The 14,145-nt window shown below is 57.8% G+C and overlaps 2 protein-coding genes across 3 annotated transcripts; one reads left to right on the plus strand and one right to left on the minus strand.

The window, feature by feature from the left end:
- The first annotated feature begins 975 nt into the window (after positions 1-975).
- SNN (stannin) lies at positions 976-4,081 on the plus strand. The gene is made up of 2 exons (XM_058157145.1): positions 976-1,125; positions 2,084-4,081. The coding sequence occupies exon 2, from the start codon at positions 2,138-2,140 to the stop codon at positions 2,399-2,401; it is 264 nt and encodes an 87-aa protein (XP_058013128.1). The 5' UTR covers positions 976-1,125; positions 2,084-2,137; the 3' UTR covers positions 2,402-4,081.
- TXNDC11 (thioredoxin domain containing 11) lies at positions 3,855-13,981 on the minus strand. Of its 2 annotated transcripts, none has more exons than XM_058157134.1 (12): positions 13,429-13,981; positions 12,331-12,547; positions 12,044-12,141; positions 11,425-11,554; positions 10,346-10,439; positions 9,634-9,746; positions 8,835-9,035; positions 7,757-8,516; positions 7,339-7,544; positions 7,063-7,172; positions 6,343-6,423; positions 3,855-4,695 (listed from the first exon to the last, which is right to left on the minus strand). In XM_058157134.1, the coding sequence occupies exons 1-12, from the start codon at positions 13,590-13,592 to the stop codon at positions 4,083-4,085; spliced, it is 2,787 nt and encodes a 928-aa protein (XP_058013117.1). In that variant the 5' UTR covers positions 13,593-13,981; the 3' UTR covers positions 3,855-4,082. The 2 variants fall into 2 exon arrangements, with proteins under 2 accessions (XP_058013117.1, XP_058013118.1); XM_058157135.1 differs by having other exon boundaries at positions 7,393-7,544; positions 13,429-13,744.
- Positions 13,982-14,145: the final 164 nt, after the last annotated feature.

Consider the following 14,145-nt stretch of genomic DNA (forward strand, 5'->3'; position numbering starts at 1 on the left):
GGGGTTCTTGCACTGGTCCTGCTGGTGGTTAGCTCAGAATACCCGGAGGAGTCTTTGCCTGGATCTGTGGGACCCTCCAGAAAAGCTGCTTTCCTTGCGGCTGTCTCTGCAGCAGATGAAGGACCGTCCTACAGCAAAGATGGCTGCAGAAACCAGCCAGGGCTTGTTATCGGGGAGATGTGCCACAGCCAGCCAATTTTTGCTGCCTGGTTCAAATTATGCCAAGGTCCCTTTGAAAGTGAAAGAGGGCAGCCTCTGAGCCAGCTCTCCTATGCTCTGGGCCAGTGGTGGGATTCACGTAATTTAACAACCGGTTCTCTGCCCTAATGATTTCTTCCAACAACCAGTTTGCCAAACTGCTCAGAAAGTTAACAATCGGTTCTCCCGAAGTGGTGCGAACTGGCTGATTCCCACCACTGCTCTGGGCCCGTGGGACCCCTGACCAGAACCTTTCTTGCTCGGGGGTCGGGCAGGGGCTGCCTTCGGTTCCCAGCCTTTCTTCTCATCATCATTTTAGTTAGAAAAAATATCAGAAGAGGGAGCCGAGGATGTGCAGGAAGCTCTGGACTTCGCCAGGTCAGACAGATCACGGGGAGAGAGGGGATGCTGGAGTAATCACGGGCAGGAGATCCATAGAAAGGATCCACAGATGGAAGAGGCACCCGAGAAACCTCAAAGCGCCCGAACTGTGCTTTGCTCGGCCTGGTTGCAGGGACCCCGAGGGGCCGAGCCGCAGCGGACCCGGGAGGGCGCCGCCAGCCCTCACCTTCACGGCAGCCGCGGGTCGAGACGCGGCGGGGGCGGGGGCGGGGGCGGGGGCGGGGGCGGCGAGCGGCCGGGCTCAGAGCCGCGGGGAGGCGGAGACGCCCCCAGCTCCGCCGCGCCTCCTCCGGCCCCGGCCCCGGCCCGCCCTCCGCCGTCAGCTGTTGCCAAGCGGCCTCCAGCGCCCGCGCCCATTGGCCGCCCACCCGCCTTATAAGGCTGCGCCAGGCAGCGACCGGCAGTGCGGGCTCTCCGCGGCTCCGGCATGGGGGCTGCGCGGGGGCTGCGGCGCGCGAGGGGCCGGGCGACGGCGGCTGGCGACTCAAGCTCGACGCCTCCCCGGGCGGCAGCGCGGCCTCCCTGGTGAGCTGCAGGGCCGGGACCGCCGGGGCTTCTCGGGGCAATGCCGCTCCCCCCTTACCGCTCCCCAGCCCAGAATGGGGAGGGGGGCGGAGGGAGACGGCGCCTGCGGTACAAGGGCATCGCCGCCTCTCCCCAGCCCCGCGCTGGCCGAACAAAGGGAAGCTGGTGCGCCGAGCCCGCCCCTCGGCTTTGTCCTCGCGGGGCGGCCGGGCCGGCCGAGCCCCTCCGCCCTGCCCGGACCCGATCGCCGCGTCGGCTGGCAGCCGGATGGGGGGGGTGCGCCGGGCGGGCTCCTTTGTTCGGCGGCGGCGAGCGCGCGCCTTTGTCCCGGAGCCTTTGCCGTGACGCACTGAGCTCCGGCGCCGCTGTTCCCGGGGACGGGCCGAGCCAGGTGGGGGGTAGTTGTTGCCCCGGGCCTGCGGGCGCACGTGCTCTTTGCCCTTCGCCGGGGAGCGCGGGTCCGCTTTCCCCTTCCGCGGCTTCGGCCTTGGCTTCCGAGGGGAGGCGGGGAAGGGAAGTGAGGCGGGGGCCTGGCCTCGGGGATGGGGAGTGAGGGGGGCCGCTTGAGCGGCGGAGTCGAGCGCTGGAGCCCGCGCCCCCTCGGGAGCCTCCTTCTTCTGGAAATGCCGCTCAGCCGCTGGGAGACCGGAGCCTGTTGCCCGTGGAAGTGCCTGCCGGGGCTCCCTGCGCGGCCCTGCCTCGGAGGCATCGGAAAGGGCGCTGCTGGTGCGCTGGAAGTGGGGCGAGGGCAAGGAGGCCGGGCCTTTGGGGCGTCACCCGGGGAAGGCGCCTGGTTTTTGCCTTGGGCAGCCGCCGCCTCCTGCCTCCCTCTGGGCTCCTGGCAAAAGTGGCCCGAGGCTTTGGGGAACAGTCAGGCTGAAGCAGGCCTGGGCAGGCCTTGGCTTGTGGGCTGGGGTCCTGCTGGGCTTCAGGGCCTCACCAGTCTCTGCCTCTGCAGGTGCTGAGCCTCTTCCTCTGCTGAGGGCCCGGCCCCGCCTTGCAGCCGCTCGCCATGTCCATCATGGATCACAGCCCAACCACGGGGGTGGTGACCGTCATCGTTATCCTCATCGCCATTGCAGCCCTGGGCGCCCTGATTCTGGGCTGCTGGTGCTACCTGCGCCTCCAGCGGATCAGCCAGTCGGAGGACGAGGAGAGCATTGTGGGCGAAGGCGAAACCAAGGAGCCCTTCCTCCTGGTCCAGTATTCTGCGCGGGGACCTTGCACAGAGAGGAAGGCCAAGCTGAGCCCCGGGGGCCCCAAGGCACATGGCTAGCGGCATCCCACGGATACTGTGAAGGACAAGCAGGGCTGCGCCCATCAGTGTGCCGAATGCTTGGCCACTCGCAGCCATACATGCCAGAGGAAGATGACCCTCGTTGCTCCTGACAAGAAGTCTGTTGCTGGCAATGGGGGTGGGGGGAAGGCGGCATGAGCTACTCAACGTGCTACTTGAATTGCCCTCTGAGCCTTGACATAATGTGAGCAGCTGTGGAGGGAGTGCCTGGGGGAGCCTCTCCTGGAAGAAGCAACACACAGGGTGTGAGCCACGCTTGGATTTATGAGACGCTGCATGAGCCCTGCAGGGAATTCTCCAAAACTGGGGTGCGTGTGCGATGTTGGACTTGCATTGCGTTCCAGGACAGATCAGTGCTGGCATCGGCAGCTGCAAAATGCGGTTCTGGATGGCCATTTTGTTGGTGTACTTTAATAGGGGCCCAAATGTGCAGACCTACTTCCATGAGGGCCTGGCCAATGCTGCCTGGGAATGGTGGGAGTCTGCTGTCCCTGAAGCGAGGGGGGGTGTCTTGGGGGAATAGCAGTTTGGTTGCTGAAAACAACAGCCTCCCCCTCCCCCCACAGCCAGTGACGACTGCTTTCCTTTTGGGGTGCCGTCAGAAGGCTGCTGGGAGGCTGTGATTGGGGTGTGCGCAGCAAAAGGGTAGAAAAGCCCTTGTGTAACTAGCCATTTCCTTGCCTGTGGATGCAGACTTCTGCTCTTGGTTTGGGGAGGGTGGGGTGGGGGGACTTAGCTCGTGTTCCTCAGATGTACAGTTCCCAGTGAGTGTATTTTTGTAGCTAAACCTGTCCCCTTCAAGGGGCTTCTGGGAATACCCAGCTAAGCACCAGGGGAGAGTGTGTCCCACCTCCCAGCATCTTTGACCTTTCTTTTGCTCATTTCCACTTGTGCTTTGATGACCAAAGGGAGACCCTGATACTTTGAGAACAAAGCCCCTCTTCCTTCCTTCCTTTCTTTGGCCTAAGCAACACTGCAACTTAGAATCCCCCATTTCAGCCCTTCTGACCGGCTGCTGAAGCAGTCAACCCTAACTCTTGCACAGCTTTGCGTGGAGTTCCCCCTCCTCTGTTCACGGCTAGCAGTTTGGTGACCCCATCTTGTTGCCCTCAACTGCGTAAATGTTGCTTGCCACTGACAGCCTCTCATCATCACACCCCCACCCCCACCTGAGGCAGGTATGGCAGAGGTTCCCTCTGTGCCAAGCACAGAGAACGGGGACACCCTGGGATGGAAGCCTTGCTCGCCCCACTCCTTAACTGTATAATTAACACTCCTGAAAGCTCTAAATATAAATCTTGAAGGTAACCAGGTTGAACATTTTGTGTAAATCTGGCACTGATTTTGAGCTGAAGAAGGAAAACACGGATGGAATAATCTTGGCTTGTTTGTGGGTGTGGAAGAGGTAAGGGAAAGAGAAGCCTCATGTGGCCACCCTCCAAATTGTTTAATTTAGGTTAAACTGATACAAAATCTATCAAATTAGTGCAATTTTAAAGTGCAAAGAACAATCCCTGCAATTTGACAAATTCACAAATCCTGAGACCTGCCACTCTGGGTCCATGACTCATCAAAAAAATACTGTTGTTTTTCTAGTCCAGCAAAAGGAGGGAGGCTTTCTAGAGACATTTCAATAAAGTTTATTCCAGGCTCAGCAGAGCTACTCTGTCCAATTCTCCTTGCTGTGCTCTGTGGGGACCCTGGAGTCCAGCGGGGCAGCCCCCTCCTTCTCCACCTGGGGAAAGTTGTCCCGTCCAGGGGATGGGAGGCCTGCGGCGTCCTCAGGCGGGTGGCTGCGTTCCGAGCCCAATTCTGCTGCCCGGTGTTTCTCTGCAATGGCCAGCAGGACTTTCAGGAAGGCATTCTCAGTCAGGAGGGTCTCCGAGGCCTCAGCCAGCTTCCGCAGCTTCTCGGCCATGTCCTCCAGCTGCCAGGTCCTCTGGCTGCACAACCCCTGCAGCTGCTCCTGGTGGCTCTGCTGCTGCTTCAGGGCGTGGGTCTCTCGCTGCAGCCGCTGGCTCTCGCTCCGGGTTTCGGACAGCTGTCCCTGCAGCTGCCCCTGGGCCTGGTGGAGGGCCCAGATCTCTGCCTTCAGCAGCCTGATCTCCTTTTCCAAGTGGGTGATGCGTGCCTGTTGGAGGTCAGTCTCTTGCCAGAGGCCGGGCCCCCAACCTGCAGCCAGGAAAGGTGGGTTGGAGTGGCGGAGGATGAATTTCAGGAGGTTGGGCACGCTAATCAGGGAAGTCGCAGGGAACCTGGAGCTCTGGTCCTTGCTAGGAGAGCAAAAGAGAGGTGTGAGCCTTGCTGGGCACATGTTGGAATAACAAGAGTTGGAAGGGACCTTGGAGGTCTTTTACTCCAACCCCCTGATCAAGCAAGAAACCCTATATATATATACCATTTCAAACAAACAGCTGTCCAGTCTCTTCTGGACAACCTTCTGCCGATGAGAAGCCCCCCTTGGCCTGAGTTAAGAAAGGGGCTGAACCCTTGGCACATCCCTCCCAGGCAGCCTTTCCCTCGGTTTTGGTTACAAAGCTAGGAGGGCAGTGCGGAAGGGATCCCTGGTTTGGGGCCAGTCTGGCTTCTGGTGCTGATCTCAGTGGCCATTGTAAGACTCCCTAGGATCTACCCAAGGACTTGAAGACAGCGGGGAGGGAGCTGCCAGTTTCTGTCTCAGAAGCAGAAGGGCAGGAAATACAGGCTCTGCGCAGCAGCAGCAGCTGTTTGTTCATCCTGCCCAATCTCTGGGCCAAGATCCCAGCTGGCAAATCCTGGATCCCTCCTCTTTGCAGGTCCAAGTCACAATCGGCTGGGCCAGTGCTCCTTATGACTTTGCAACAGCTGAAATTCCAGCCAGATTTCTCAACCCAAATGGAAAAGAAACATGATTCTGATATAGCTACATCAGCCCTATTTCTTTTTGGGGTCTGCACCAAATCCAAACGGTCCTTGAACTTCTACAGGCTGCTCTCAAGGTGCGCCGTGCCAGGAACTGCACCAAGGTGCAAAACACAAGTGAAGACAAGTGAGCCAGCATTTGCAGCATTCTTTTCTTCAGAGGCAACAAAAGCAACAATTAAATTAATTGCAGCTGAACTTCGGTCCCTGTTCCCACCCACCACTTCAGATTACTGCAAGCGGGGGAGGAGAAGCAGCCTCCTGGGCGCTCTGCAGATTGTGCAGCCTCATTTAGGGAGCCCACCCCTTAAAATATCGCTATTTAATGCTGAAGCCCAGGTGTGGGAAGAAACTGAGCAGGAAATCCCCGCTTCCGGTTTCCTTATGGCCACTCCGCTCTGCTGGAGAAAGGAGCCCTAGCCTACTTTCAATTCAATGGGGCCTCTGACATCAAGCCAAGGACTAAGGAGTGGCTCAATTATCCCAACTGGGTCGTGTGGCTTTGGGAGCCAGTTTGGTTAAGGCACTGGGCTGGAAACCAGGAGACTGAGTTCCAATTCTGCCCAGTTGGGTGACTTGGGCCAGTCCCTCTCTCTCAACCCTAGGAAAGAGGCAATGATCATCCAGGCTTGCCAAGAAAACTGCTCATCCAGGAATCAACACTAACTTGGAGGCAACAACAAAATTGTTGCTTTTAAGCAGGCAGCCCTTTCAGATACAAAGTGGTTTCTTGTTGCATTGAAATTCTGCTTTCTGAAAAAACCAGTATTTTATGCTAATGATTTACAAAACTAGGGTGCGAACTACAGTTTTCATGACTTTTCGAGCGCCTGGGAATCTGCTTGCTGTTTTGTCTTCAGTTATTCTGCTTGTACAATTTGCAATACATTTTTTCCGATAATCCAGGCTTTTACTCAAGACTTAATCCAACATAGTATTGTTGCAATTAAGTTGCCTTTCCCTATTATACATATATCTTATAAAAATCTCACAATCCAGATCCAAAATATACTACTTGCCGATCATGAGGAAAAAAGAGGATGTTGGGTAGGTGGTCGGTCATGAATTCCCAGGGGAGATCGTTCTGAGAAACGTCGATCCTATTAAAACAGAAAAGTACGCAGGGTGTGAGGCTGCAGGCTTCAGAGAGGCCTCCCAAAGAGACCCTCATTTCCAGGGGACAGCAACTGGGGTGCTAAGTCAAGCATCAGCAAACTCTGCTCAAAATCTCGGACACACAAATACAGCAAAATGGCTTCATTTGGATTTAAACACAATTGGGATTTGTTCCTGCAGCATTCAGATCACACCTGGCAAAAACAAGCAAAGCAACAGGAGAAACCACCTTTAAAGAGCATCTCTCCTATGGCCACTGAGCCCCACAGAGCACCTGTCAATTAGGGGTCACCTCTGATGGCTTCCCCCCCCCCGTCTTCCCCTAGAAAGGCATGAGAAGAAACGGGGATAGAGGGGCCCCAGGAGACTTTTCCGAGAGAGATTCCAGTTTCCGTCACTTTCCTAGTGGGGACTTGGCCAGGAATTGGCAGGAGGGGTCCTGGCTGTAGACAGAAAAGCCAAGCAGGTGCCCAGACCCACTGGCCCCCTCAGAGCTTCCTGGGCTCCAGCTCCCCCCAAATGGCACCGAGACCCCCAAAGGCAGAGCTGTAAGGTAGCCTCCTCTCCCTCTTCGGCACCAGGAAATGATCCGTTCCAGGAGCAGGAAGGAGACATCTGCCTACCTGGCCACCATGAAGCGCTTGGGGGGCAGAATCCGAGCCAGCTGGATGAAGATGTGGCTGAGAGAGGCGCAGAAGCCGCACCAGGGGGCGTAATAGAGCAGCAGGACAGCCTGGGGATGGGGAGAGGCAGGTCAGGTGTCGACACAGGCAGCCCAACCTGGGGAGGAAGCCCCTTCTTTCATGGGAAGGTGGAGAGAGCCCCTCCCAAGTGCCTTGGCCAAACTCTTCCCCCAAATGCAAATCTCTGAATGGAACATCTTGGCAGCCTTCCCCAACCTTTGGATGCAAAGCAGTCCCCAGAACCAGCTGTGGGTGCCGTGCCAGAGTCACCTTTGGGCTCCTCAGAATCAGCTCCTGGAAATTGCTGGTGGTGATTTCCTGAACCAGGTGCTGCTGCAGGCGGGTCTGGCTGGGCCGGGGGTCACCGACAAGATGCCTCTTCAAGGGGCTGAATAGGACAGTGTAGTTGCGGATGAAGGTTTCTGCAAGGAAGAGGCAGGAGGTCAGTGAGACGTTCCAGCCCTCCCGATGGGTCAATGGAGCGAGAGCTGCTCTGGATCTCCTTGAGATCAAGCGTAAAAGGTTTGCAGGAAAGAAGAGAAAGAGCTGAAGAAATTGCAGCATTTCCCAGGGAAAATTTCTCGCTGCCATGCCACGAAGGTGGAGCCGGTGGAGGGGCAGCAGCAGGCCGTACCAAGACTGGCTCTGAAGAGGGCCCGTTTCTGGCCCAGGACGTAATGCACCTCTTCTTGGAGGTCCACGATGGCAGCAAACTCCTTCGCCGGGGGAGAATCAGAGGCCCCCAGCCTCTCCGCGTACTTCCAGAAGAGGTTTGAGTCCAGCAGGTAGAGGTTGAGGGTCTTGTTGGTCCTGCAGCCGAGACCGGCCACGGCAGAGCCAGAGAGGACAGCCTGCTCCTCAATGTGAGGAAGAGATTCGGGAGTGCCCTCCTTCCGGCTCTTTCCATGGGGAGCAAGGGAGACTTCCCACGGGTGGAAAGGGGCCCCTTTGGCCCTGACCAAGTCCAACAGGTCCCTGTTCACAGTCCTGCAGCAGGCAGTGTAGGAGCTGAAAGGGCTGTAGAAGCTGAGGAAGTTGCTGCACCAGGAGACTGTCTTGGACACGACGTGGAAGAAGGTCTGTTTCTTGAGGTAGAAAGAGTCCACGGCTGCCTTGATGGCCACAAAGCTGCAGCGCAGGCGCACCAGGGGGCTCGGCTGCACCCCACCTGTCTGGTTGACGCACAGCTCGCAGACGTTGTGGGTCCGGGAGAGGCCATGCCACTGGGCAGGCAGCAACACTGTGTTGCAGCAGGGGGGGCTGGAGGAGCTTTCAGCTGTGGGGAGGCGGAGACTGGCAGCCACTAGGGGATCCCCTCCCTGCAGGGACCGGGGCTCCACGTCCTCTTGCTGGCTTCGGTTGCAGCTCTTGTACTCTAAGGCCAGTTTGGAAATCTAGAGAAAAGAGCAGAAGAGCAAGTCGTAAGTCTGCTCCTGCTGGCGAGCCTCACAGATGCAGCCCTGGCAGCACGAGGGCCCGGTGGCTGTCACAGAGGAGGCTTGATCCCAGAGGGCAGCTAGGCTGGCCAGCAGCCATGCCAGGCCTCCTCCTCTCCTCCCTTGGGCTTCTTCTGGGATGCCTGGCCAAAATATGGCTGTGGCCCCAAATTTCTGAACTGCAGATTCCCCAAAGGCAACACTGCTTGGGGGCAGCACAGGACCAAGGAGGGGAGCTGTGCCACCAAGGGTCAATCCAGGGCGGCCCTCGCTCACCTCATCCAGGAGGGGGTGGCTCTCGGCCAGTGGATCGAAGGGCAGGAAGAGGAAAAGGGCCGGCCCCTTCTTCAGCTCATTGTACAGCAGAAGGCTCTTCCCCCCGTGGGGTCTCAGCCAGCGGAGGAAGGTCTCCCGGTTCTCCATGGCCCACTTCCAAACATTTTCAGCAGTGAAGTTCAGGGTTTCGTGGGGATAAAGCTAAAAGGAGAGGAGAGCCGGTTCTCGAGGGCTGCAAGCCAGTCATAGAACAAGCAGTTGAACCGACCCCGACGGGATGCAGACACCCACCCCCCATAGCAGATCTTCTCACCACACACCTCTTGCACCCCTGCAAAGGCCCCAAAGAAGCTGATCCAGGAAGGAAGCCTTTCTGGGTCGATTCCCAGCATAGCTCAAAGGAGCATAGCCCACCGGCAGGCAGGATCACCCAAGAAATTCCACCCGACACAGGAGGTCACATGGAAGTCACGGCTCTGAGGCCGGGAACTGCTGAGCTGAAGGGGATTATGGGCTGGTTGAAGCAGCCCCAGCCAGCCCACCCCCTCAAGCAATGAAATGCCTTTCTCTACCTCTGTTTGATTTTTTGTCTAAAAGCTGCGTCTGCCCTGGACCCCCTTCAGAGGAACAACTTCATCTCTTTAGACGCTTTCTTTGCTGAGTCCAGAAGCAGCTGCTGGGGCTGAGCCAGGGACTGTGGGGGAGGGCAGCCCTTCAAGCCAAGCAAGAGGATCTCTCGGGGGCCGCTGGGGCTCCGCTGGCTTTCTTTTGGACTGCCAACTGGGGTGGCAATACTCACAAGGGATGTGTTGACGTGTCTATGCAAGTAGATGGTGCCGGAGTTGGTCAGCGCGATTTCCTTGGCAAGCAGCCTATCGGTGATCACCCCAAAGTGAATGGTTCCCAGGTAATCTGTCAGAGTATATCAGGGATCCCGTAAGGGAAACAGCACCTGGTTTTTCCCAGGAGCCCTCTCAGCAGGCAGGGGAGGCGGCTTTTCCACCTTCTGTGACTACTGGCCGACCGGTGCAGCCACTGCAGCAGCCAACTGGAAAGCATGGGGGCTTCCCAGCCTCTGATCTCCGCCTGCCATGGAGCCAGAAGGTTCCTGGGGCTTCAGAGGCTGCCGAGTGCCTGAGAGCCACCAAAACGACTCCTGCAGCCCTTGGACAAATTGGGATGGGAGATTCTCCATCAGTTCCATCATTGCCCTCCCTTGGCCAGGCTGGAAGCAGCTGTAAGAGCTGCCGCCTGTCTTCAGGTTCTAACAGGGTTAATTAGGAATCCCTGCAGAAAACTCCACCCCCCCCCAATGAGCATCCAGCTGCACTATTTGTCGCCTAGCCTGCTTCTGTTGCCATGGAGGCCAGAAAGTGGCATCTCCTGGAAAGCAGCACTCAGGACACAGCATGCCACAACCTGAAGTGGTGCAACACAGACTCCATAAAGACCACTCCTTTAAAGTGAAAGCCAGGAAGGTCTCAAGGCAAGACGGCAGTCCCGTCACTGACCTTTGTTTAAGGAGTGCAGCGCTGAAGCGAAGAAGGTCAGGTAGCCGGGGGGCTGGGGAGAAGCGTTGAACTCAAAGTATCCCAAGATGCCAGGCTGCAACAGGCATAGGAAAGGCGGGACAAAATGAATGCAGGAATTCCCTTTGCAAGGAGATGGCCAGACTCGCCACTGCCTGGCATGGTGGGAGAGGGGAAGTAGACTACAAATACCCAGTTTACAAAAAGAATGGGAATTGCAATGGGACCAAGATCCAGCAAATGCCCAAACTTTGCAAGAGCTGGGAAAGTTAACATTTGACACGGGCAAACTAATTTGGGGGAGGGAAGCAGCTAAAACGCAGCAACAAAGACCTGGCGGAAAACCAGCCATCCGCTCAGAGGTGTTTGTCTTTCCAGCTGCTCCCTCTGGTGGCTTGGAGCAACAGAGAAAACCAACAAACCACAGACCACACTCTCTGCTTAGGCAGGCAGACACTAAAAACAGAAGCAGCAAGTGGAATGCCAGGTAAAACTTGTTTCTTGTTCTTCCTTCCTTGCCCTAATCTAATTGGTCTATCTTGAAAAGCATAAGAATATAATTTCAAAAGGGGAGGGGAGGGGAGGGAGAAGAGAAGGCAGGCACCACCTGCAAAGAAATCCTTCCCTTTGCTGCACAGGGATGAGCTGCTTCTGAGACACTGCCAGCTGTGCTGTACAAAAAAAACCCCATTCCTTGAACGGTAATACATCCTCTGCTGTTTAAAGCCTCTGCTCTGAAAACGCAGAGGTAATAATTTCCTCCAGCAACTACCTTAGTTGACGTGGGTTTCTGACTTTGGGAGGGGTGCAGACATTTCAGAATATGATCTTGCTGCCCCCCCCCACTCCTCCCCCGCAGCTATGGCCCTCTTTCCCAAGGTTATCAGAAAGAAATGGACTCGGCCAATTGGGAAAGATGCCAGTTTCCAGTTTTAAAAAGCTGCAATGAGAAACTTTTTAGAAGCCTCAAAAGAAACAGCTGTGCTCTTGGCAGTGAGGGATAGTAGGACTGCCATTGAAAGCAACCAGATCCGGCATTAGAGCAGAACAGAGCAGGTTACCTCGTAACTGGAGAGGAACTGCTGCAGTTTGGACTGAGATGAGACGTAGTGAAGGGGAGTCATCACTCGACGGACAAATTTCTCAATGTAAACAGCATTCATCGGCCCTTTGTATTCGATGGGCCCAAAGCTGCCATTGAAGAAAACAGAGATCATGTCAGAATCTGCCAACACAATTCAAATTCCTATGCTGAGAACGGCTGGAGCTGGCAAAGGCAGAACCTCAGCATCGAAGGCCAGGAGAGTTTGCCAAAGAAGAATTTAATACAAATGGAAATTCACTTTCTTTGGTCTCAAGACCCAGCCAACTCCTGCTGGCTGGGAAGGTGGCTGTGGGCATCCCAAACAGGAGAGGAGCTCACTGTTGGGCTGATGCCCTCCTCAACCTGCAGAAACTCCCTGCTTGGCCCCAAAGAGCAGCCTGAGCATGTTGGAAAGGCCCTCAGCCCAAGCAGCCGACCACAGGCAGAAGACACAGCAGGTGAACCAGAGCTGGAAAGAGCTTCGCTGGAGCTGTCCCACCTCCTTCACTTTGCTCAGCCTCTGGGATTACGTGATGGTCAGTCTGACTTTTTTCCTCCCATTACAGCCCCAATATGCCTTTCACAGCAGCTCTCACCTCTGATGGTACAAGTATATCACGGGAAAGTAGAAAAAATGCTTCTGTTTTCTGCATTTCCCTTGGTTCCACCAGCAGTTGATGGCTACAAACAACACCTACCAGGGGGGAAAAACCCATAAAAGAGGCAATCACAAAAGGCTCCATTCAGAAAGTCTTTTGAGAGACGCACAGCAATCAGTGCAATCACAAGCTGCAGGCGGCGCCTTAAAGGATCTGCAGCGGATCCAAAGTGACAGCCCCTCCGAGGCCTGGCACCGTGCTGACCACAGCCCACCCTCCCTTACCTGGTCCGCCAGGCTCTTTGCCACTTGCTCGATCTCTTCCCGCACAGCGGCTGACTGGCCGCACCATGGAGCGTAGAAAAAAAACAGCGAGATCTCTGAACTTTGACGGATGTCCTCCGCTTGATCCAGCTGCCCAAGAAAGAGATCGTGGACTGGTGACGTCGAAGGGAAGAAGCTGACAGGCAGCTTGGCAGGCATCGTCACATCTTTTGCACGGCTGGGTGGGGGAGAAAAGGAGGCTCAGAGACCAAGATCAACAGATCTGCACCCTCTGCCTACTAGTAGGCAAAACGGGAAAAACACCTACGGTCCATTCGCAGGAAAAGTCCTTCAACCTCAGCCCACAGAAGCCCACGCTGGCTCGGCTCCTGAAAGGCCCAGGGGCTGAACACGAGAGCAAGGCCAGCCCCACTAGCAGGGACCCGTAGAGACAGGCTGCCTGGGGGCCCAGGACAGAGGGAAGCAGTGCCTCCTTTGCCAACCTGCCTCGGTTGGGGTCCTGTGAAAAAGGACCTTCCAAACATGCTCCACTCGAGACTCTGGATCATCACTTGGCATTTCTCCTGCCCGGTGGGTTTTCCAAAGGGAAAGGCCGGTGGGTGAAGCAAGCCAAGGCTCTGCTCCAGCAGGTTCCCCGGCTTCCTGAACTTGGAATCCACTCGATACCAAAACCGCTAAGGAAAGTTTTCAAAAACAGGCTTAACGGGGAGGGCAGAACCGGGGGATTAAACGGAACGGAGCACCTCCTGCACTGGACCAGAGAATCCCGCAGGGTCACTTGCAAAGCAGCCCAGAGTCCCCCTAGCATCCAAGCAGATCCCCGGGCCAGGCGGCGCTTCCTTCCTTTCAGCCTTTCCCACTCAAGAAAAGACGCTTCGACCCGCGGCCCCTCCACCGGCCCTTTCCCAGAAAGGAAGCGTGCCGGGCCCTTCCCGGACACCTCACGCCCGAGGGGCATTGTCCCCGCACGCCTGCCTGCCTGGCGTTACGGAACAGACGCGCGTCGCAAGGGCGCCCCTTCCAGGACCAAGCCCGGAGTCGCATCCCCCGCCGGGCCACAGGGCCTCCTTGGCCGGGCCGCCCGACCTCCGCGCTCACCTGCACGAGGCCCGCAGCGCTAGCAGGCAGGCGCAGCCCAGCACCACGGCGGCGCCGCACAGCACCTCGGGTCGCCGGGCCATGCGGGGGGCGGCGGCGGGGGGCGCTCCGCTCTCCTGTGCGGGCGGCGGGGCGGCGGCGGGGCCTTCGCTGGCCGACGACATCCCCTCCCCGGCGGCCGGGCCTGCCTGCCTGAGGCGGGGCCGAGCTCGGCTCCGGGTCGGGCCCGCGCCAGGAAGCCGAACGGGGCGCCGCCACGTCTCCCGGCCCGCTTGATGACGGCGTAACGGGGCGGGGGCGCGCGACGCCCGGCCTCCTCCTCGGGCCCGCCCTCCGCCGCCATGGCCCGCGACGAGCCTCCGCGCCAGGAGAAGTCTATCGGGGGAGGGACGGCCGCCTCCTCGGGGTCCCGTCCGGCCGCCAACGCGGGGAAGGCGGACTGTGAGAAGGGAGCGCCCCCGGTGGCTCCCCCGGGTATTCCGGACAGGAGCGGCGCCCCTTGACGCCAGGCCGCCGTAGGACCGGAGCGACGCCAACCCCGAACCGCCCGAGGGGACTCAGGCGAGGACCCCCCCCCGCCTTTTATACGGCTGGGCCGACGCTTCTCAGCCAATGGGAAGGCGCCTGCGCGGGCATTGGCCCCTCAGCGGGCCAATGGAAGGGGCAGCGCCCCCCTCGTGGCTGGCAGGGTGTGCAGGTGCCCCTGGAGAGCCCCCC

Source organism: Ahaetulla prasina, chromosome 14, assembly GCF_028640845.1.
Source record: "Ahaetulla prasina isolate Xishuangbanna chromosome 14, ASM2864084v1, whole genome shotgun sequence".
Lineage (NCBI taxonomy): Eukaryota > Metazoa > Chordata > Lepidosauria > Squamata > Colubridae > Ahaetulla > Ahaetulla prasina.